Source organism: Nematostella vectensis, chromosome 6, assembly GCF_932526225.1.
Source record: "Nematostella vectensis chromosome 6, jaNemVect1.1, whole genome shotgun sequence".
Lineage (NCBI taxonomy): Eukaryota > Metazoa > Cnidaria > Anthozoa > Actiniaria > Edwardsiidae > Nematostella > Nematostella vectensis.
The window spans coordinates 7,986,335-8,010,749 of NC_064039.1; the positions used below are offsets into that span (position 1 = coordinate 7,986,335).

The 24,415-nt window shown below is 39.8% G+C and overlaps 1 protein-coding gene and 1 long non-coding RNA gene across 4 annotated transcripts in view; one reads left to right on the top strand and one right to left on the bottom strand.

The window, feature by feature from the left end:
• The window catches only part of LOC5502169, a 108,331-nt gene that overhangs the window by 77,737 nt on the left and 6,179 nt on the right, over window positions 1-24,415 (bottom strand). Inside the window, exons 2-12 of one of the 2 annotated variants that reach the window (XM_048729321.1) lie at window positions 23,316-23,404; window positions 20,738-20,765; window positions 13,700-13,848; window positions 13,169-13,312; window positions 12,374-12,515; window positions 11,597-11,861; window positions 9,923-10,067; window positions 8,289-8,424; window positions 6,905-7,215; window positions 5,934-6,075; window positions 5,508-5,812 (exon numbers count right to left, since the gene is read on the bottom strand). In XM_048729321.1, coding sequence (XP_048585278.1) covers window positions 5,508-5,812; window positions 5,934-6,075; window positions 6,905-7,215; window positions 8,289-8,424; window positions 9,923-10,067; window positions 11,597-11,861; window positions 12,374-12,515; window positions 13,169-13,312; window positions 13,700-13,848; window positions 20,738-20,765; window positions 23,316-23,348 — 1,800 coding nt within the window. In that variant the 5' untranslated portion in view covers window positions 23,349-23,404. Of the gene's footprint in view, window positions 1-5,507; window positions 5,813-5,933; window positions 6,076-6,904; window positions 7,216-8,288; window positions 8,425-9,922; window positions 10,068-11,596; window positions 11,862-12,373; window positions 12,516-13,168; window positions 13,313-13,699; window positions 13,849-14,889; window positions 15,118-20,737; window positions 20,766-23,315; window positions 23,405-24,415 lie in introns of those variants that run through there. The other variant, XM_048729323.1, reaches the window with a different exon arrangement.
• On the top strand, window positions 15,564-18,286 carry LOC116619229. 2 transcript variants are annotated; one of them, XR_007312038.1, is made up of 4 exons: window positions 15,564-15,648; window positions 17,431-17,481; window positions 17,598-17,642; window positions 17,728-18,286. It is a non-coding gene; the product is annotated as an uncharacterized LOC116619229 (long non-coding RNA). The 2 variants fall into 2 exon arrangements; XR_007312037.1 differs by lacking the exon at window positions 15,564-15,648 and having other exon boundaries at window positions 16,976-17,481.

Here is a 24,415-nt window from a genome sequence, read left to right on the forward strand (position 1 = left end):
AACACTAATGACCTTCCAAGAAATTCCTGGATCCCGAATGGCTGTGTAACACTAATGTCCTTCCAAGAAATTCCTGGATCCCGGATGGCTGTGTAACACTAATGACGGCTTATTACATGATCTATACCTACTAAATAACAATATAAACTGGGAAAAAGAGGCAAAACCCTATAATAGTTGACTTTTTATAATAAAAAAAAAACAGGAGCTGGGGGATGATTGCATAAATTTGAAAATCTCTACTGTAGACAATCAAAATTAACATTTAGACAGAGCGGGGCTGCTCCATGCACGGACTCAATTCCCAAAGGTGGAGTGGAATTGCAAATTTTTTGTAACTTTCAGTGTGAGCACGCTGCGAGAATGGAGCTCACTGACAGCGAAAAAGAGCGACTTATTTGTATAACGCCGAATATCCATTTTCAGGAACTGTAATGTCAACTACAATAATGAACAACCGGAACGAGTAATTAGACGCCTCAGATAGCCACACCACAGCCTAACTTTGCTTGTGGAATAATTTTGAAAAATTGCAAAAATTTGACCGAACTTACTGTTGAATTTCGAGGGTTACAAATACAAATGTTGCTTTCTTGACAATTAAATCGATGCATTGTTTATATTCAATCGTTCTTGTTATCAAATCAGTGGCGAAAAAGTTGGTGTATTTAGCTCATTTCTAATCAAGGTTTAATATGATGGTCCTTCATTAGTATTCACGGTTAATATCTAGTTTTAACCTACTCCTCCTTATTCGTATTCTCATTACTGACTTCATAATTAATGAGTTCATATTAAACCCCACGTTTTCCCTGATGTAACATCAAGCACTCCCCGCTCTTCAAGATTGTAAATTATTCAAAGGAATTTCAGTGAAATAAAGAACTTGCAAGAACAAGAAAAGGTGTCAATCATGTAATAGAGGAGAGCAAGAGAGCATAAGATAAGAGAGGGACACTTTGGTATTACCCGCGCGCCATGTCGATTCCGAATCTGGCTATTTTTAGTAACCACCACCCCACCACTGCGCGTGAGGATTTGCTCCTTTTATTTTGTCCTACTCCCCCGCGGGTTGCGTGTTGTTGTTTGCCAACTCGATAGGAATGAAAAGAGATCATGTAAAATAACTCGGAAGAAGAAAATAATAATAATAATAATAATAATTTTATTATTTATATAGCGCAAAATTTATGATCTAATGCGCTTTACAACAACTAAAAATTATATATGTGCTAAAACTAAGCTAAAACTACTAACTATACTATACTAACTATACCAAAACGATATTTTATCTAAAAATATGCCAAATTAAATAAATGAGTCTTTAAAAATTTCTTGAAAGTTAAAATACATGTCGCTGCCCTAACGTGTTGTGGTAGTGAGTTCCATACCACTGGGGCCGCAACCTGGAAGGCACGGTCCCCAGTGGTTTTGCCTGTCCTAATGCTAAACCTTTCTAAGATATTACTATTTGTTGATCTAAGATTGTAATTCGACTGCCTAGCCTTAATTAGGTCGCTGAGGTAAGCGGAAGCAATGCCATGTAATGCTTTAAATGTAATAAGAGCTATTTTAAAAGTAATCCTAAAGTTAACAGGTAGCCAGTGGAGATCTAACATAACAGGTGTAATATGAGAGTAGCGTGGCGTGTTCGATATTAATCTTGCTGCTGCATTTTGAGCGCGCTGAAGTCTGTTGATTTGTATTGCAGGAAGGCTAATCTACTTATCACCAGTGCCTGTACTAGAGTCTTGGCTGCATCTTTGGATAAAAATTTACGTATACGTCTAATATTAAAAATAGAATAAAAAGCAGACTGACATGTCTTGGTAATGTGTTGTTCAAATTTAAAATTACATTCAAACCAGAAACCAAGGTTTCTAGCTTCGCCTACAGGTGGCACAGCAGTCTCGGCTACTAGAAGACTGTTAGTCCCTACTTTTTACAGCTGCTGGCGCGTTCCAATGAGCATGAACTCAGTCTTGTTCTCGTTGATCTTGAGCTTGTCCGCGACCATCCACGACCTCACCGCCCTGGTGCATCGCTCCATGGCACACCTGGCCTCTGTCTCACCGACAGAGCTGTCAGCTTTGAATGAGAGGTACAGCTGGGTGTCGTCAGCGTATGCATGTGCGTGAGGCAGATGGGATTTGATGACCTCAAACAACTTGCTTGCATAAATGGAGAAGAGGAGAGGACCGAGGCAGGATCCTTGAGGTACACCAAATGATAAACTGCATCTGTCAGACTGTTGTCCATCAACAACAACACGTTGTGCCCGGTCAGTCAGATATGATGTAAGCCATCTTAGAGCATCGCCAGCAATGCCAAATGATGTGTTAAGGCGTTGGAGAAGTATGCAGTGATCGATAGTGTCAAATGCCGCGCTCAAATCTAGCAGCACCAAAAGGGTCACGTGCTGGCTGTTCATGTTGATCAGGACGTCATTTGCAATCTTTAAAAGAGCTGTCTCCGTGATGTACGATTTCCTATAAGCCGATTGTAGCTCAGGTAGGAGAACATTTTCCGTGACGTGGGCGTAAAGTTGATTAAATACCGCCCTCTCCGTGATCCTGGAAGTAAACTGCAAATTACTGACTGGACGTAGATTGTTATTTCCGGTGTCCTTAGCACCTTTTTTAAGTAAGGGAGTTACAGCGGCTTCCTTCCAGTCAGCAGGGAAATGACCAGTAGACAGAGATAAGTTTACCATATTAGTTATGACAGGGAGAAGAACTTCGAGAGAGTCGTAGACCAGACAAGTCGGCCAATTCATCAAGTCGTTCACATCAGATTCACTCAAGGTTTTGAAATGAGTGAGTGTTCTGTTTTCGCTTGACCATGGCCTGTCCGGGGGGACGAGCTCCACGTCTTGTGAGGACAGACTAGTAGCGTCTATGTCAGCTCGGATGGTATTTATCTTGCGTACAAAGTATCTCCCAATATCATTCGCTAGTACGGTCTTATTAGCATGCTCAGGAAAGCGAAGTCCTGTATTCCCACCCAGAAGCTTGCTTGCAGCATCTAAGAGCTTTCTCTGGTCGGAGCTATTCTCAGCGACGAATTAAGTGTAGTACTCGTCTCTCGCTTTGTTCATTGCATTGGTGACGTGATTTCTTTTCTTTTTGAAATCAGCGAGGTCGCTAGGCAGTTTAGACTTCCTCCATTTCCTCTCCGCTTTCCTGCGAGCACGCTTAGCTTGATCGATCTCATCATTGTACCAGGGCACCACTGGGCGAGTAACCCGAGCCCGTGTCTTATTGGGTGCATGTCGGTTTAGTAATTTTGCAAGGGTGTTGTTATACTCTTTTACATATATATCAAGCTCATTCGCAGTTGATGGCGAGTCTTTAGTGCACAAGGGGGATTGCAGCATTTCAGCTTTCAGCTGCTCCAAATCAATAGACATAAGCCTCCGGTAGTTGATGGTATTGACGAGAAGACCAGGTCTAGGTAGACCTAGACGAAATCGTACTACAGCGTGATCAGATAAAAAATGATCAACAACTGAAGGGCCGGTGACTAAACTCTCGGACATACGTGTTATAGCGAGATCGAGAATATGCCCGTCTTGGTGCGTCGGCTGGTCTACATGTTGCACTAGACCCAAGGCTCTTAGTGTTTCCAAGAATTTTTGGGCGTCAGGATCGTTTGGCTCGTCGACATGTATATTAAGGTCACCGGTTATTAGTAGGTTTACTTTGCATAACAACAGGCTCTCTAAGTATTCAGGAAACTCCGAGAGGAAGACGCTTGTCGGGACACGATGAGCCTCTGAGTAGGGTGGTCTGTATATAACAATAACCCGCAGGTTATAGGAGGATGACTTCACAAGTAACTCTGAGAACTCAAACGACTCACGCGAACTAATGCCAGACTTAACCGTAGACACGTCAAATGAGTCTCGGTACAGTAGTCCAGTACCGCCACCACGTCGGTTTGGCCTTGATTGTAAGACGCAACTAAAACCTTGCGGGCACATCTCCGTCTTCACGGCCAAGTCACTTGGCGACAACCAATGTTCCGTTAGAGCCATTAAATCCACGCTGTGATCACATATGTAATCATTGATCACGGTTGTTTTGTTCCTGACCGACCGAGCATTGATGTGGCAGAACACCATCTGCTTATGTGGCTTTATGTTACCAGGAACGCGATTTATTTTTATTAGATTGTTAGTGTCCCGCCAGATACACTGCTGCTTTGCAAACCGTTGAGCTGTTTGCGAGGGAGTAGTTAATGGAATGCGACTCGTGTTAACTCGTCCGGTAGTGTGACTCCATTGTCTATTGGTAGTATTCTTTAAGGAGCCGTCATCGTGTCCCAAAGGACCTGGGTTGAGCTGAAACACGAGATCGCCCTCAAGCTGCACGCGGAATGTAGCGGTAGTGTTGGGGTAGTACAAGCATGGCCGGCTACACCTCTTTGCACGTGAGAAGCCAAACATCGCAAACTTCCAGCGCGAAGATGTGGATTCGGTGCCAACCAGGTTGATCCCGGACGAGAAATTGCTCTGAACGCCGAAGAAACCCGTCCCAACTGACCAAGTCCGCGCTCCGACGATTGTCAGAAACAGCAACAGAGTGCTTGTAGACAGAAATAAGGCCATAGTGACTCGCAGGCTGAGTAAAATTGAGAAAAATGCGGAGCTTCAAGAAATACGTCCGCCACGGTCGGAGGCACGCAAGAAGGTGAAGCAAGATTGGCAAATATACTCACAGAAAGCTAAATCCCTGAATAGTTTGACTGTTTTGTTAGTATGAGCGGGCGATTCTCTCGCTACAAGGATAGTTTTATGAAATGTATTTTCTTGGATTACTTCTCAATTCACCGGAATATTCACAAAAATCAATATCATATCTAATGTCTAACTTACGGATTTCGTTTGACCATTAATTAGGAAGATAATGAATGTTGAAAAACCACGAATATGCAGCAAGTTAGAGCGGAAGCGGTGTTTGAAGCACGAGGTTTTCCGCTCTTGATTTTGAATGAAGTCTCTTTTTTTAAACGTTTTCGAAATCTTGTAATCCTCGAAGTACTACATCCTCTTAATATACCGCAACTGCCTGTATCCTTGATGCTAGAATGAAATTTTCGATGGTATTTGTGCAAACAGAGTGGGTTTTTTCGGTTTCAAGTCACAAAACAGCGGCAAACAACAAGATGCAAAAGCCAAAGCGCGGGGTAGGGTGATTAAAAATGCTCACGCGCAGTGGTGGGGTGGTGGTTACTAAAAATAGCCAGATTCGGAATCGACATGGCGCGCGGGTAATACCAAAGTGTCCCTCTCTTATCTTATGCTCTCTTGAGGTGAGTTAAATGAACATTCTATTAAATGTCGGATCTAGCTTCGTGACGTGCTAATCCAAAACAAAGAAATATATAAAACAAGCAAACAAACAACAACAACATAAAAACTGCTTGAATTCAGGAACGTTTAGCTATGGCATTGATGCTTTAAAAATGGCCCTGTCTACGGCCCTGGTATGTCTTGGGCTGCTTACCCTCTTCATGCCATTCTCAGTGTGATCCCGCCACAGCACCATATCTTCACTGTATGATAAAGTGTATCTAGCAACGTGATAACTGCCATATCCTTGTGTTGCAATCCCATTGACCACTGCTAGTCCTGGTCCAAAGTCCACTATTATAAACAACTTTACATTGAGCAAATGCTCAGTGGTTAGCCATCCTCTTTTGTTCATTCTAAGACGAGCATTGTAAGGTTCAGCAAACTGATCATATAAGTTAGATTGTATAGCATCGTTTTCAATTTCACCGCTTTCCAACCCAAGTGCATCTGAGCACACTGTTAAAACAAAGCAAAACAATTAGAGAGAAAAGGGTAGATCGCTAAAACGTCATGCTTTTAAAAAAAAACGACAATAAAAATCGACATAGATCTGAAAACAGCGATATGATTCTCTTACCCTTGCAGCCTTTAAAATCAATGCGTAGACATGCCGTGTATCCGACCCATGTGACGGGCTTTATACGGATATAGACAGCGACGATTGGACCAGGTAGATCTCTTTTAGCTATATTATTGCCATTCGTATTACCAGCAAATATCTAGAAACAGTTAAAACCAACGAAATATTTATCAAGACTGGGCTGGAATAGAGTATAAAATTTCATTTGGAATTAAGAGAGTTCCAAAAAAGCGCATGTACAGTGTAAGTACACATCTAATGTAAACCAAATGTTATAAAACCGTCGTTTAAATTATGTGTGTAACACTTGCATCACAAAATTCATCCACAGGGTGACATCTCGTGTTTTGGTTAAAAGGTACGCCCCTAGACAGACATGACGGAAAAATATGACGTGACGCTTCAAATAAGCCCATTTCACATCGAATAAGGCGGAGAATTTCTCTGAGTACTTAGTAACATATAGCAAACACAATATCATTTTTTATATCATCATTTTAAAAAGCCAAAATCTGGTTATGTGCACTTCGGGCTCACGTTATTTGTGTTTTGAAAATCAGTCCGTAATGCAAGGAACCTATAGCCATTGTAAGAAATTGTGTCTTCTCTCTCTATCTGGAATTGCGCGTTTCCCAGGTTTTTCTGTTATGTCCCCTAGACACGAAATATTACCAAGTGAGGTTTATATTCATGTGGGACAAACTTAAGTGGTGGATGATGACAATTACCTTATTTACAGTAATGATCTCAATCAATCAAAAAGATAATGCAGCATTGACCTACGTCTCCAGTTATCGTTATAAAAATATAAAACTGGGGCTTTAATGAAAAACGCAATCAACAACATAATGATAAAAACACAATTGAACAAGTTACAAAAAAAGAAGTAAGAAATTGCCGTTTCGTTGCAGCTGAAAATAAGGAAAATAACAAAGGAATAACAAAGGTGCTGGTAAAGGACAGTGTACCTGTACCGTCCCGCCTCTCGTGTAGTTGTACCACTCCTCGCCGTCCACGCTAAACTGCAAATAGTATGACGCCACCCAAAGACCCGAGCCGTTCACTACGTGGCCCCGAGTCTCGATGAAACGGACACGGTGCGTAGAGTAGAGGTCGATCTGCAGGTACGGCGTGGGGTCGTCTGGGGAGGCGCACCACACGCGAGTAGGGTTCATCAGACGAGCATACTTGGCAGCGTAGTTTAGTCCCGCGGTGGAAGAGGAGGAGAGCTGGCCGTCAGGAATGCGACCGTTGCTTATTCCAAGATCGCCCGTACAAGCTACCGCGATATAGACCTCAATCAAATTCTCATTAATATTCTATTTCTTTTATCGAATCGGGTGAGCGGAATTAGTCAGGGAAGGGACTTTTGTGCATTCTAATATGGTTGACGCAACGAAATGACTAGAGATAAGGAGCGGAGTGGTCCAATAAGTGGCGGGGCGAAAGTTGGGGGGGATGGGTGGGTAGTGGTCTTAGGGGGAGGGGTGGTTGGTGGTTTCAGGGGGGAGTGGTGGGTGGTTGTTCCAAATCCTATTTATAAGAACGCGGGGATTTTAAACCGTTCAACAAATTTGTTGTCGGTTGTTGTCGTTGTTGGTTTAAAAAAAAAACGAACATATATATCTAAAAAAAACAACCGCTCGGAAAAGTGTGTGTGTGTGTGTGTGTGTGGGGGGGGGGGGGGGGGGGTCGCTGCTCTCTCCCCTTCTGCCGCCCCTGCAAATCCAAGTAGTATATTCCGGTGTTTTGGTGGTCTTTTTTCCAGGGTTGGCAATGGTGAAGCAGGAGTGTCAGGGGTGAAGCAGAGTCGGTATTATAAATGAGTGATTTTGTTGTTGTTGCGAGAAAAGTTAGGCATCAATAGACTTTACTGCGAAATGCACCTATTTCAAAAAACGTAAGTTCAAACGGTAAATGGCGATTAATAACTGGCAGTTCTACGACCGAAAGGATCCATGGATCCCAAAAAATTTGTTTAAAATTCAGGAAAATATTAAACTAAACATACGACTGTCCATTAAATATAATTAATATATGGTTCTGACATCGCTTGAGTTTATTTATCACCTTTATTATGACAAATAATTTATACCAATAAACGGTCGTAGAACTGCCATTCGCCTTTCGCGCTTTCAAACTTTATTGAAATAGGTGTATACAATATATTATTTAATGTAGAACACTGTCGACGTTGTTTTCTTGTACCAATGACTGCACGAATTTATTCGTCTTTCAGCGTTTAAATTTGTGACGGCAGTTTTTGCGTTAAGAGGATGCGCACTAATAACGGCGGGCAATAACCTTATTGATACAAGTGCCTTAATGCATTCATAACACTTAAATACATACCCTCGCGTCCGTGTATTTCGATTCGCAAACACATCCTGAATTTAAAGTCTTTGGGTTGTATGGAGATTAATCTGGCTGTTACTCCTTTTAAATAATTACGTACAGTACTGTTGGGGTTCTCATTAGCGGTGAATTCCTGAAAAATTAATAAAAACTGTTTATCAGCTTTAATGGGTGTAGTTCAGATGTTTTTCATCATTTGGAAGAACTTTGTTAGAGGTTAATGTCATAAAGATGCCCCTCCATCTGTGTCACCTGGGATTTTAACCGAACCAATTTTATTTACGTTTCTCTCAATATTCTTTGCTAAATTCTTTTACAGTGCTATCTACACAAAAATATGTTTCGATAAACACCAGCATTATCCTATTGAAAATACCTCAATATTAGCTATACCAGGGCCGTAGCAGGGGGTGGGGCACTGGGGGCACGTGCCACCCCCCCCCCCCCCCACCTCCCAATATTTTAAAAAAATAAAAGGAAATGACCAGTAGGGGCGCGGCTGTGCCCCCAATAATTTCTTAATGTTTCTATATTGTGCCCCTCCAATATTTCAAAGCTTGTTACGGCACTGTATATTCAACCTCGCTGTGTATTCTTTGAAGACTGTTGTCCTATTTTACGTCCGAAAATGCCACTTTCACATCATTGCCAAGGCTATTTTTTAATTCGAAGCTTGGTATCATAATAATAAATCTATCATAAATGGTTCTTAAGTGGCAATGATATTTTCATCTCAAATTTTGAGGCCTTTCTCCTTTCTTCAGGTTTGAAAATGCCTCCTCAAAAAAATTAAATTGTGTTTTAAAAACAAACAAATTTTCACAGCTTGCACATCACTGAAATATCATAGATTGTTCAAATATAATCTTTTTTTTGTCGGGATACTCAACACTGTTTGCAGGCTGTCCATAACAAGCTTTGTTAAGAATAAACCTTTGTTGAGAATACTGCCATTCTCTGTTTGAGATTTTCTTGTTCAAGCCTTGCGAATAGAAATCTATACTTTTCGGACGTTTTCAGACCGGGCGCTTGACAAAGTCTTGCTTAGACCATTTGGAGAAAAGGCTATCTTAGAAAAATCAAAAAACAAAATAGTACAAAATAAACTAAAACTGAAATTTAGTTTTAGAAGGAAAAAGGCCATTGATTCGATCATGCAGTAGTCTACTTTTCATGGTGCATAGAAAAATGAAGCAGTTCAAAAGATCTAATAAAGCCATGCTTTGGTCATTTGTTTTACGTTAGCTTACGTACGCAATAGCGGATCTACGGGGTGGATCTAATGGTCCAAAAGAGCCTGGGGTGAGCGCGCGGGACCCCTGTGATATTCTAAAACGATAGGGACTAGGCTCCATTTCCAAGATGGCTGCCAGCAAAAAAAAACACGAATTCCTGCAAGTTATCGTGGAAAAATTCTCGACTTACAAAGCTCTACAGCGATAAAAAAAGCGAAAAAAAAAATGATTGAAGCGGACTCCCAAATATGCTATGTAATGCCTAATAAGGAAATGAACGAGCGAGCTAGAAAAACGACAGTAAGATTGACTGATATGCATTGTGTCTGTTCATTCCAACGTAGACTAAATCCGCCCCTGGAACGTTGAAAAGATGTACCTTTGACCTGTACTGACCTTTGTTATACCCTCTTCTCCGTACTTTCTCCATTCTTTTCCATCGAGGCTGTAGTCCAGTGAGAACATTTTGACCCATGAGCCTCTGCAATATTGCGCAGGAACTTCACAAAGCTCTCCAGGAAGGGCGCTCGAGTTGAAATCGCTGGGGAAAAAAATATTGGTGAGGACATTAAGAAAAACAGTCCAACAAGAGATATCTCACACTAAAATCATCGCACGCTACTTGATACAAAAAAGGTTACACTATACACCAAACGTTGTAGTCCTGTTAGGTTGTTACCGATGCCTGGCACGTGGGATTGTTTCTATTCTATCAATGAAATCGTGCCCGGCTGTTTTGTCTCTTAGCTCACGGAATATACAGGGCCGTAGCAGGGGGTTGGGCACTAGGGGCATGTGCCCCCCCCCCCCCAATATATAAAAAAATTAGGAAATGACCGATAAGGGCGTGGCTGTGCCTCCCCCAAATATTTTCTTAATGTTTCTATATTGTGTCCCCCCCCCTCAATATTTCGAGGCATGCTACGGCCCTGATATAGCTGGTCAGTCACTTGCCCACTTTCCTAATAGTTGTTGTTGTGTTCCAACGTAATAATTTGTATTGTATTTGTAATAAGTTGTATTGGTCTTTGCCGAGCTCAAATAAGAGGTGTTTTATCGTTTTATCGGCAGGGGCATTAATCGACCCTCCTTTCTTCTGGACGTCCTTCTTTGTGCTGGAATTCGGTATTCATCCTTCTAAAATAGACATTTTCATAATTTCATGTCCAAGTACGCCAAAATGGGTTCCGGACTACTCGCCACCAACCAACGTGTCACAAATGGTCAACTTTCCACCGCTAATACACATGTTCCCATCTCAAGCTCTCAGCTCCTTGTAAATAACTCTCGATTTTCGGTAAAGTTGTTCAGAGGCTTGGTTCTCATGTTGATTAGTGAAGGGCTATCGATTTTCGGTTGAAGTTTTTCTGCCCCTTGGTTCTCATGTTGAGGGATAAAGAAAGAAGAGGGCCTTCCATTGCATACGATTGATCACATTTTCTGCTGTGTCGAGTAGGCTAGCGTTGATAATATACGTTTTGTGGCGGGATTGGGGAACTTAGGTTGCATTGCGTGCGCTAATGGCTCTCAGGTTATAGGGTGTTTAACCAGGGGGGGGGGGGGGCTTGTGGTGGGCCGAGTTGACCCCACCCCTCCCCCCTTTTAGTTATTTTGCTTAAAAATAACAACAAATATAAGAAAATCCACGGAAGGAGATGGATCCGGCCCATCTTTTCTTTAACCCTTGCTTCGTCCCAGCGTTCAGCCAAAGCGTCCAAACCTGCATCGAAGTAGTTTTCTTGGCTTGATCGTCCCGAACTCTTCCCGAAAAAGAAAGCGCTCCGCATGATCTTCAACCGCAGCACAGCCTCATGTTCGGCAAACATTGTATCCCGAACATGAGACACGAAAAACGGAGGAAAAGTCGAGGGAAAACTGCAAAGGGAAAGACTACCCCCTCTCGAAAGCGCATGCTTGTTATCTAATGTTCAAGGCCACAAAATACCAGAAACTGGACACATCAAACATTATATAGGCCTTCACCTATATCAGAAACAAGTCATCCTTCAAATGCAAAGAATGCGTCAATTACACAGCTCTTTCTAAATGGCTAAGTTCAGATTTTCTCACCTACAGTTAACCGTCTTCATAACCATTTCGCAATACAAGAATGGATTCCCTTGGGTCTCAACAGCGGTCACTTCCCACACATTGCCCAGGTCGATTCGCAAATATTGCTGATTTTTTGGAAGCGACATGTTTGAGCACCATGAGCCGTTTCCATGGAGATTATTGAGTCGCCCACGATACGCTTCGAAGCCAGGGCCCCGTGCGGAAGAGCTTGACATGTTGAGGTCTGGAATCCTGCCATCTTCCACGCCGAGCGCTTCGGAAACTAAATAATGCAAAACAAATTGAATACAATGAGTTCCTAGCGCAGTTGGTAGCTAGAGATTTATCATTATCATGGTAAACATAATTTATTGAATATGGATTGGAACTTTAAACCTGTTGTAAAACCATTGTGAGGCAGTGCCATACAGCCTATAGCATAATAGGGGACGGGGACGCCCCACCCACAACATGGAAATAAGTTAAGGCCTGGCTAAACTAGTCGACATGTCGAGTGCGACATGTAGCGTGCGACATGTCTCCTAAATGTTTCCTAGTTTAGCCACTACCGAAAACATTTAGTGCGCGACAAATTTTGTAGAGGGCGACACGAAAATGTTTCTCAACTATCCGAGAAACATTTCTTTGTCACTTCTACAAGATTTGGCGCGCGCTACAATGGCTAAACTAGGAGACATACATGTCGCACGCTACATATCGCGCTCGACATGTTGCCTAGTTTAGCCAGGCCTTTACATGTTAATAACGCGATTTAACATTATTAATGCTTCTTACCAGGACAGCCATAAACCTCCACTCTTATACAAGGGTGACCATACGCCTTCTTCGGATAGAATCGGACGTATTGTGCCCTCACAGAACTGTTAAGAGTGCGGGTGACTACCATATGGCGGCTACCTGTGTTGCCAACAAAGTGCTGCAGAAATCGACAGGAAAATCATATTACGGTAACGGAAATAACAGAGTGGTCGTGTACATCATTTGGCGAGTGTTATGGAAGCAACAGACAACTTAGACCGCGAACAAGGAAGGGACTGGGAATGAGGACAGGAGGGTATGTGAAGCCTTCTACATTTAGTCATTTTTACTCGTGAATGCTTGCAAAGCATTTATGAGTTATTGGGGGACTTCTATGTTACTGGATTGTCGGATGGCTACATCGATCATCCGTATAAACTAATTAGGTCTTTCTTTGCATATAAGAAAACTAGGAGAAAACATATGCATTCAAAAGTTGGCTCACAGAGCCTTGGATTTGGTATAGTTCTGTGATGCTTTTGGGCCCTTATCTTGTGGGTCTAGCTCTGCGTTTCTTCGCAGCACTTGCTCGCAGTTTGCAAAGTATGCCCAGCTTGAACAGTGTCAAGCCATTTTTATCATTTTAACATTTCCCAGATTTAATTCACCTTTGCTATGTAATACATCATCAATAACCCCAAAATTCAATTTAAAAAACAACATGTATTATTATGTGTAGCCTATGGAATGGTTTTTGCATTTGTTACAATAAAATATATTTTTGAAATGAGCGTTCATTTGTTACCATTGTAGCTGTTATACTATTCGTACCCTGACAATGTTGTCTTCCATGTAGTCCCACCACTCTGTTTCATCTAGACTAAAGGAGAGAGTATATTCCAGCACTTTTCGCTCGTTATGGCTATCCCCTTTTGTTGCTACAGCTGTAACAAGCTTTTCAGAAAGAAGATCGACCTGGGAATAAATATAAAGTTCATTCGGGTGACAATAAGTTTTCTGTTTTTGTTTTGGATAACAAATCACTGAGTTTCATCTTTTGGCAGCTAAGTTTTGTCATTTGCCAAACGTTTTAACACCCAGGCTACCACTTGCAAGAACAAGGGATTTGAATTGGAACAAAGGTAGGGTACGTAACACATTGCTACGTATGTGATTTACCTATGCCATCTCTTTTTTCTTGACTTTCAACAATAGAAAAAATCTCCAGAATTCCCCATACATCCCCATATTGTAAATTATCATCGTCAAAGATAGTCCCCTCTAATTTAACGAAAGTACATTTCATGATCTCCAATAAGATAATTTCAAAGATGAGATAAAAATGAAAAAACGCTGTACTACCTGCAAATAGTCATCAGGGTCATATCGAAGACAGCAGGAACCAGCGTGAGTATCAGTCTTCGCATAGTTAAGTGTTCCGCGACTGGCATCGCAGTAACTTGATGTTAACTTGGCTTCGTTTCCCTGTACTACAAGCGGGGAGTCGCACCCTTATTAAATATGAACAAAAAAGCATAGATAAGAAATAGAAACCCTTGGTATTAGGTACGGGCCATGTCAATCCCAAATGATGCCAATTCTCAGATAGCCTGCTAGCCGGCTCTAACTGCGGGTTATTCGGAAATGTTTTATTTGCGAATATTGGGAACCCTGTGCGCACGGCTAGCAGGCTAATTCTCAGTAGCAGCAATTTCACGTGTGCTTGATAGCGAATATCACAACAAGAAAGCCGTGTGGTCACTTTACTGTTACTAAGGTTCTCAAATGATCGGGGAAATAAAAAAAGAATTTCGCAGTAACTTCTCACTACTCATTTCCTATACAGTTCAATAGCTATGAGGGGTCGACTCAGCTAGAGCTCTTATTTACAATCACAGTAATTCAAGGCATAGGTTTTATCACTCACTGTCTTTTGGACAGAGTTGAATTATTCAGCCTTTAAGGAGTGTATGCGCAAATGTTTTTATTTATTCATTTTGATACGCTTTCTTTAAGACAAAAAAATGGCTGCTACTGCCACGGAAAAGAGACGAAGAAAAAAGTATTAAATAGATATAAGCCCTTTTGGACAGAAACTTTTCGAATGATTCGTAAGCGCTAAATAAGTTTCTTTTCGTTGTTGTTATTTTGCTGCGAAAAGCCGGAGCGCGTCATGGGATTTCTTTTTGCACTGCGCAAAAGCGGTTGAATGGAGATAAATATCCAGATAAATATACTGTTCTAAACAAATAAGGAACGATGGAAAGATCAGATAAAGCAGTGCTCTCTTTGGTCTATTTCTTTTCAAAGCTATTTTGTCAACTCGCAAACATTGACGAATACTAAACATTGTGTGACATCTGTCAACGAACATCGCCGAAAAAGAAAAAAAACGCGCAAAACTGTTACAACTGTTTATAATCGATACTCCCTGCAAGCGCATCGCAATGGATATTGTGGGTCCCCTGTAGAGAAGTACATCAGGTAACAAACAAATACATCCTAACGGTTGATCAAGGTCGACTATGAGACGAGATATCATGAGGCAGTACCACTCAAAAGTATTGACGCCGAGCACTGGGCTGAGGAACTCGTGAAGTTGATGAGTCGTTTTGGTGTACCGGAAGAGATCTTGACAGATCAATGCTCTAATTCCATGTCACAGCTGACAGAGAGAGAGCTTTATAGGATGATTGGGGTGAAAACCCTCAGAACAAGTCCCCACCATCCTGAGACAGATGTTTTATGTGAGAGGCTCAATGGCACTCTTAAGAATATGCTGAATAGGCAGCATAAGAAAAGTGACAAAGTGTCAGGAGATGTCATAACGTATGTGATGAAGGTTGGGAAGAACCTGGCTGAAATGATGGAAAACCGCCCAGAGGAACCTAGACCGAGCTTAGAGAAAGCAAAACACGTGAAATGATAGGACGTCGAGAGTCAAGACCCTCCAAGACGCATGTGTGGTATTCGTATTGCTGCCAACAAGTGCTAACAAGCTACAAGCACAGTATCAAGGATCCTACAAGGTAAAGAGACAGGTTGGCCCGGTGGACTGCAACATGACATGGCCAACCAGAGAAAAAGCGACTGCGCACATTCCACGTCAACATGTAAGCACCAAACACACCCCTGTGAGATGTTAGCTACCAGGCTACAGCAGTTAAGAAGGGATGCGATAGAGGATGATGACGGAGACCTGGATCTGGATTATTCAGCCCTCCAACAGTGAATGGGCAGACACTTCAGTCATCCTTCCCAAGAAGGACGAATCAATACGAGTATTTGTAGACTACAAAGAGCTTAACAAGGTATCTGCATTTAACGCATATCCGTAGCCTTGTGTCTGAATATGCAAACTATTGAATAAGCCTGATCCCAGCGTGGAAGAGAACCAGAGTGAAGTTAGTTCCTTATTCGCAGTTCCTTTTTCGTCTGTTTCCTTATTCGCTCAGTTCCCTTTTCAAATCCGGGGGGGTACTTACATGATACCTTTTAATTCGAGTTGAAACAGTATTTAGGCATAACAGTTTATTCAGAACAAGTCCAACAGCATTTTCGTCGGGTAAATTTCGATGCTTTAACGTGCTCGCTGCTAAGAGGAGCTGTGAACATGAGACTCTATCTGCTACAAAAGGTCAAATTACGAAATGCGTGCAATCGCTTTCACAAATGAATCTAGCAAAAGAGAGGAAATCTACCTCTCATCTAATAAATGTATTTGTATCTTGGGCTTTATTTCCAAACGCATTAATATATTTAGAGGGGAAATATTCACGCTTTACTTGACTACGTACGTATGTCGTGTGAATTTGACCTTGCTAACAAAACCACAATTTGACAGATAGCGCTTGTTGTCAATTAACACCTTGGCTACTACATAAGGCTCTGACAAAACAAATAGATTAAGTGCAGTGACACGAATAGGCAACTGCTCCTTATTCAAGTTAGTTTTCGCGGATAAGGAAATGGAATCTCCCAACGTCCGATTTCGTTTTACGACTTTATCCGAATAAGGAATAGACTATGAAGAGGGTTGTCAGTGTTTGCTCATCATTTCTCAATAAAGGACATGAAATTTCATAACTCCCGATTCGCTTTTACGACTCCTTTCTAAAGAGTTCTCGAAAAAGGAAATGGTATTTCATAACTCCCGATCTCGTTTTAACTACTTATCCGAATAAGGAATAGACTAAAAAGAGGGTCGTTAGTGTTTTTTAAACATCTCTTGAAAAAGGAAATGGCATTACATAACGCCTGATTTCGTTTTTACTACTTTTTTTTACCGAAAAAGGAATGGAGTAAAAAGAAGATTGTTAGCGTGTTTTTTTTTTTTTGTTTTTCAACATCGGCTTGTTTGGGTTTCCTAATATTTCTTGTATTGTGCACCCCCCACCCGCAATTTTGTGCCAACCCCCCCCCCCCCCCCCCCCCCCCCCCAATCCGCAATCTTATATGGCATGCTACGGTTCTGGCCCAGCTCTAGTGTGTGCTATAAATGTATTTATAAATATAATAAAATACAGAGTTTGGACCATTATTTGAAGTCTTGTTTAATTCTATGTTATTGCAATAAAAACACTGTACAGTGTGTTGCCCAAGATCAACACTTTCTAACGAACTTTGGAAAATGATACACGATACAAGCAAGTAAATTGTCCTATGTCCAAGCCGCAAGGACATGTAGTCCAGCTTATCTTTATCATCGTGCTCTTGTAAACGCTGTCAGTAAGGTAATTTATACATATTCTATGCTTTTAATTTGAATGGTCTCTGGTTATATCAGAAGATGTAGCAAAGCCGGTGATAGGAAGGCTCCCTGTTCTTTCATTCTCAACAAGTAAATAAACACTACTTATGGTAAATAGTTTGTTGTTTAGGTGTATCGGCCTTGTAACTAGATACTCTAGCGGCTCCCCTGCCTTGAATTTTAACGCTTCGTGTGTGGGTTAGGGCTAGGCCCGAAGAACATTAAACAGATAACATAAATATAAAAATAAATATGAAAATAAATATAAGGCTGAATACTGTCCTTTTATATTTATGACTGAGAACTTAGGGTTACGCTCCTGACAGTTCTTGTATGTCAACAGAATATACCACTTCAAACAAATTCGGACGACTGCGGTGTTTTTGTTTGCCAAGTAAGCTTTTACTATAAGGTGTTTACTATATAAGGGATATTATTTAGTCTCTATATGTTGAAATATTTTTATGCTGCTGATCATCACATCGGAATAATAAATTAATGTTTTGCCAGATTGCTAGATGTCTAGGGCTATACAGCGCCATCGATTTTGAGCAGGTAAGATAATGTATATAGTAGAGTCCAAATTGTTTTTACTTACATAGGGTTTTGCCTAAATGTAAAAAAAATTATATTATTTCAGAGAGATGTGCCTATCTTGAGGCAACGGATGGTTTTGGAGATCGAGGCAGGGCGTCTGTTTGACCGAGACCACTGTTTCATGTCCTAGGACAAGACAGGCAACCTGTACGCTTGGCTGTCTGTTAGACTTGTGGAAGAAAACCTTTTACGACTCCAATCAATCAACTCCTGCAGATGTTTATATCATAACATATCGTGCAAAATCGTCCTTCAGGAAATCCAATATCTTTTCAGAACAATAAATGGGACAAACATAATCAAAGTGATACCGCTTTTCTTTTCCATAGTGTATCACGCACAAACGAAACAATCCTGTGTAGAGTCAATTATAAATGTAAATAAAATTATTTCAAATAAATTTATTCATTGTGTAATATTTCAACCAAATATGTAATATTTACAAATTTCAACCACAAACCATTTGCATAATACCCTTGGTATAAGAAAATGAGAAAGTACAACCTCCTTATAGACAATTCTTATTGATGTATTACACACGAGATTGGAATAGTTATGGAGGCTGGTGTCACTCGTATATTTCAATAAATTCATGCATTTAACAAACGTTATATTCTTTTATTCAAAAATATCGCAAATCTGTATTCAAATATATCGTAATAACAAAATTACATTTCCTTTTACGGAAAAAAACGACGTGCAAACACTGACAATCCTCTTCATAGTTTATTCCTTGTTCGGATAGGTAGTTAAAACGAAATCAGGCGTTATAAAATACCATTTCCTTATTCGAGAAATGTTTAGAAAACACAAACGACCCTCTTTTTAGTCTATTCCTTATTCGGATAAGTAGTTAAAACGAAATCAGGCGTTATGAAATACCATTTCCTTTTTCGAGAAATGTTAAGAAAATACTAAAGAACCCTCTCTTTAGTCTATTGCTTAAGCGGATAAGTAGGTAAAACGAAATCAGGCGTTATAAAATACCATTTCCTTATTCTAGAAATGTTTAGAAAATATAAAAAACCCTCTTTTTAGTCTATTCCTTATTAGGATAAGTAGTTAAAACGAGATAGGGAGTTATGAAATACCATTTCCTTTTTCGAGAACTCTTTCGAAAGGAGTCGTTAAAGCGAAATCGGGCGTTATGAAATTTCATGTCCTTTATTGAGAAATGATGAGCAAACACTGACAACCCTCTTCATAGTCTATTCATTATTCGGATAAAGTCGTAAAACGAAATCGGACGTTGGGAGATTCCATTTCCTTATCCGCGAAAACTAACTTGAATAAGGAGCAGTTGCCTATTCGTGTCACTGCACTAATCTATTTGTTTTGTCAGAGCCTTATGTAGTAGCCAAGGTGTTAATTGACAACAAGCACTATCTGTCAAATTGTGGTTTTGTTAGCAAGGTCAAATTCACACGACATACGTACGTAGTCAAGTAAAGCGTGAATATTTCCCCTCTAAATATATTAATGCGTTTGGAAATAAAGCCCAAGATACAAATACATTTATTAGATGAGAGGTAGATTTCCTCTCTTTTGCTAGATTCATTTGTGAAAGCGATTGCACGCATTTCGTAATTTGACCTTTTGTAGCAGATAGAGTCTCATGTTCACAGCTCCTCTTAGCAGCGAGCACGTTAAAGCATCGAAATTTACCCGACGAAAATGCTGTTGGACTTGTTCTGAATAAACTGTTATGCCTAAATACTGTTTCAACTCGAATTAAAAGGTATCATGTAAGTACCCCCCCCGGATTTGAAAAGGGAACTGAGCGAATAAGGAAACAGACGAAAAAGGAACTGCGAATAAGGAACTAACTTCACTCTGGTTGGAAGAGAGCGTCGAAATTTAGTCCGCACTAATTTCGAAAAGATCTCTGCCTGCTCGAACACGAAAATTATAGCGCAAAGCCTATCTTATGGCAAAGTTGTACGAGAAAACAAAAAAGTTAACAAATAAACTTGTGAAAAGAAAATGTTTACGTGTATATTTCGCGTGAGCTCTGGCGTTAATGGTATTTTTTAGAAATCCTTAAGGTGCGACATTTCTAGCCAACGCCAACGCCCCTTGTGAAAACCAGCTATTGTTGTCAGGGTTATAGCGTTGTAAAATAAAAGCTACTACTACTACTAGCTTCGAAAACGAACGCCGAAACTGGCGAGAAAAACGTAATAAAACAGCAAATACTGTAAAAAAAAAATGGGCGAGCATGATTTTTCGCCTAAGACACCTACTTAGCGACCTGAAGTGCTGATTTGAGCAAGAAAAGAGTTGTTTTAATGCATATTTCACTGTTAAAAAGCGAGAGAATAGCCAATATTTTAATAACAAAATTCATTCACAACATTCGCCTTTGTAACCAGGCTTTATCGCAATACTCAGTTGCGCATGCGTAGAAAATTCTTCTTCCGGTTTGCGTTTCCAACTTTATAATCTTTGAAAAGTGTGGACTGATCGCAAGTGCACTAGGCGAGAGATGGCAAGAATCTGATTGGCTTAGGATAATTTGAATGGCGTAACAGAAAACCCAAAAAGACAAAAACAAATCGATGTTTTGAAAATGCGGCGTCGCGATACAACGGATTCGACAGTAAAGAAATTATTTAGATAAGAGTGGAAAAATAAACATTAAGATTATGCGAAAATTTTCTTATTTGGAAGAATCGAAAACGCATATGTAACTTTGTAGGCACCCACCTGAATAATGTTATAAAGCTACATTTATTATTGCAGATACTTCAACTGCTAAGATTATAGAATTTTTCTGTTGTGACGCCATGTGATGACGTCATCGCCTGATGACGCCATCAAAATTTAGAGATTCATAAAGAATGATGCCATTTATCTTATTTCACAAATATTTGGCTGATTTATAACGTCTTGCAAGTTTTCCTAGCAACGGCCCTTAGAGAAATGTCCCAACACCCTTAAAAAATATCTTGTTTACTCGTTTGAATTAGCCGATTGAAATGAATGCTTTGTGTGACTCGGTGTTGAGCGGGAGCATGAAATAGCTGTTTTCTATAATTATTTGACTGACTTACCCGCGTGGACCATCAGTGTCCTGGTAACCTATAAAAAACATTGGCTATTAGCACAATCATTTAAGCACACGACTCATTCATGCCATACTCACACGACTCATTTATGTCATACGCATACGACTTGTTCATGTCATATGCACACGACTCATTCATGTCATAAGCACACGATGCCAATACCGCAATGCATTGCATTTTATAGAGAATACTACATGGAAAGTTCGCGCCTACGGTTTTTATTCACGAGTTGTGCAGTATTAAAAAACGAATGAGTGAGCGCAGCAAACGAGTGAGTTTTTTTTATACAAAACAACGAGTGAATAAAAACTATACAAAGCGCTTTCCATGCTGTATTTTGTTTATTATATACATACCGATATATTTATTATAGGCTTATTACATAACATTTTATTAGACTTGGCTTCAGAGGCTCCGAGGTTTATGGTGTTCGACGGTTTAGTTGAAGACAGACAGAAACTTTGAAATGAATCTGTCTCGCTAATGTCACGCACGAGACTGTGATGTTAAATAGCGTTTTAACAGCTTTAAATCTCGCTCGGTTTTTTCCTTTGTATTCTTGTTTTCAAGACTTTCTACATAATCCTCTACAGTGTCATTGAGAGTAATCGTTCGCGCCTCTGATTTGCTGAGACCAGTGAACGAACGAAAATTTACTGAATATGCTTTCAGTGAGTATTTCTCAGTATGTATATAATTAAATACAATACAATAATATTTATTTATCGAGGGTAGCATATTAACTAAATTTACACTTATCCGTGTCATACGCACACGACTTATTTATGTCATACGCACACAACTCATTCATTACTATTTCTAACCATACAAGGATGACTTATTGTGGATGCAAAAGCAATGTTGCCATAAAGTCCTATGTTGATATAAAGTCCAATCTTATATTAAATCCTATAATAATAAGATATCAAATGAGGTATTTTTACGCATTCTAGTATTCAAGAAGCCGTCCGTGTAATGTTCGAGCAATTTCGAACATCAAAAAACAAAATCGCCATAAATTTTGCTTACTACATTTGGCCGGAATTAGTAAGTGCTCTATGTAAGGTGTTTTGGTATTTTCGAAAAGCTCAATTGAAAGAAAAGTTTTTCGTTATTCATTATTTATTTTGTTTAGTTATTTTCGCAAGCACAAGCTTTTGCAGTCATTTTTACGAGACTTGAAAGCTCTAAAGCACTTATTTGATGTAGCATGTCGAAATGAAAGAAACGCAGCACTTTGGACGGATACCCTCGGGACCGTTATTTAGTGTCCGTTTAAAAGGATTACCGTTGACAAGTGACAAATCCCGAGTCTACAATTACTTTTAGGTTAAATTAGAACTTTTAAACAGTATTTTACTTTCGTAATCTTACTTATGTGTCGCTATTTTTCTGTAAATATCTAAATTTCCTCTAACGTGACGAGAAACAATAACAATATACGGTATGACCATTTTGTGGACGACATAAGGACCTTAAGGGGGCCCTAATTGATTCGACAGGACTGGTTTCCAAAATTTAAATCATGCGCCACCATACAATCATTATTTGCGCGATGCCTCTATATTCTTCCAAATTCTTATGAAAGAAACATCCTAGATTCGGAGTTTACGGCAGCGCTAGGTTAAATCTAAGCCGATTGCGGAATAATTGAGGTTAATCGAAGGTCGAAGTTTGGAAAATAGCGTGCTACCCGAATGACTTTGGACGGCACAGGCACACAGTGACATCGCCCCGAGAGTCACCAACCTGTGAATTCCAGCTGAAATCCAAAACAACAGAAGTTCAAAGATTCTGGGAGATTGGAAGAGTAACCGATACAGCAAAATTACCGTATGGCATCGTTACGCGCATATATATTTAATTCTAATCTGGTGCAACTGTTTTTCCAGTATTTTTTTCTGTGAACGAATTGATTGAAAGAACATCTCGACATGTTCAAATTGTTATAGTCGATTTAGAATGTAATCGACCCAACGGAATATCGTTATCCGACGTGATCCTTGAAACCCGATTTATTTATTAACAGCATATTTTAGAGGGGTCTCACGTTTTTGTACTGCACAGTCGCTTTTTTCCATTCAACTTGCGATTCAGCTCAATGATTCCGCAATCGGTTTGGGTTTTAACCTAGCACTGCAATAATCTCCGAATCTAGGATTTGAAAGAATTCGAAAGAATAAAGAGAAATCGCACAATAATAATAATGATTGTATAGGAGCGCTCTGAAAATGCAAGATTTTATGGGAAAGCAGTCCTTTGGAATTGACGCGGGCCACCTTTAGCGAAACATTATTATATTAACTTATCGTACTCATGCTGTTAAAAAATAAAGATAAATAAAAATAAAGCACACACGAAAAAAACAATTGGTAATATTCTCGAGTTTTGGGCTATTTCCGAAGTTGCCCGAACCTTACACAGACGGCCTCATAAATAAGCGCAATACTCCTTCAAAAAGCCCCGAAGATTCCCGAAAAAATATTAAATAATAATAGGGTTCGGGCTATAATAATCCATGATAAATGTTTGAAGATTATTAAAAATAAACATTCTTACTTACCCAGATGAGGAATAACAGCGAATTCACCAACATTTTCCATTCACGCACACTCGTGCTCAGTCATGACCTTTTTTGCGAGGTGTTCCATTCTGTAAAAAAAAATATATAAAAACCAAATAATAAGCTAAACGTGAACATTGTAAGATATTTATTAAATGCGTAAATGGTATCATAGCTTTCATAAAACGGCGTGAGAGGAGTAAAAAGTAAACAGCTTCCCATACAAGCCCTTGATTATAACAGTTCATTTTTCCTGAGCGTTAGCTTGTCCAGCCCTCTAATCCTGATCCTAGTTCGCTTCATACAATAACTCAATGAACATATCAAGAGATTCCTAAATTGTTGGCTATTGTTTTTGGTTATTTCATAACACTGGCATATTCGAGTAATAATTTAATTTGCAGATAAATTTTGAAAAGGGTTTAAGGGGAATTCATTAATTTGTTTTGTTTGTTTTTGTTTAAATTTTTTGCTCCAATTTTTCAAACCTTTATTTTTTAGAACTTCATTTCTGTGGTTGCGACATTTTATCTGACTCTATAAGATATATAATTTCTTATTCAAAACACTAAGCATATATCTAAGTCATAAATCCAGTGTTGAAAAGCCATATAGCGATTAATAGACAAAAGTATATGATTTGTTAACCGTTATGTAGATTATATCATTTCCTTTCCATTCTCGTGCTCTTAAGATGATATGACTTCCCAAATATTGATAATTTAGGGAGTGATGAAGTTAAGAACCTTACCTTTTATAATTCAGAGGTTTTAGGCCTCGCTGTGAATCGTATATAACGGAATCGTCCAAATACTGATGGACTTCCAAATGAAAAATGTCTTATCTAGATGCACCTGTTGTCTTTAGTATCCTAGCAAATCTTATAAATAATGAAGTTTGCGCAATCTGAGTAGCTCAATTCAAGTGGGCGTGCACAAAACATTGATCGAATAGAAGACGTCAGATCTCCCACATAGAACATCCAATCTTAAAACATCCAATCTCCTACAAGAAGCCAGGCTTCAACCTAAAGATTTGTTGAACATCAAGCAAACACCATGTAATAAATGACCTCCAATAAGGACAGAGCACAAGAACGT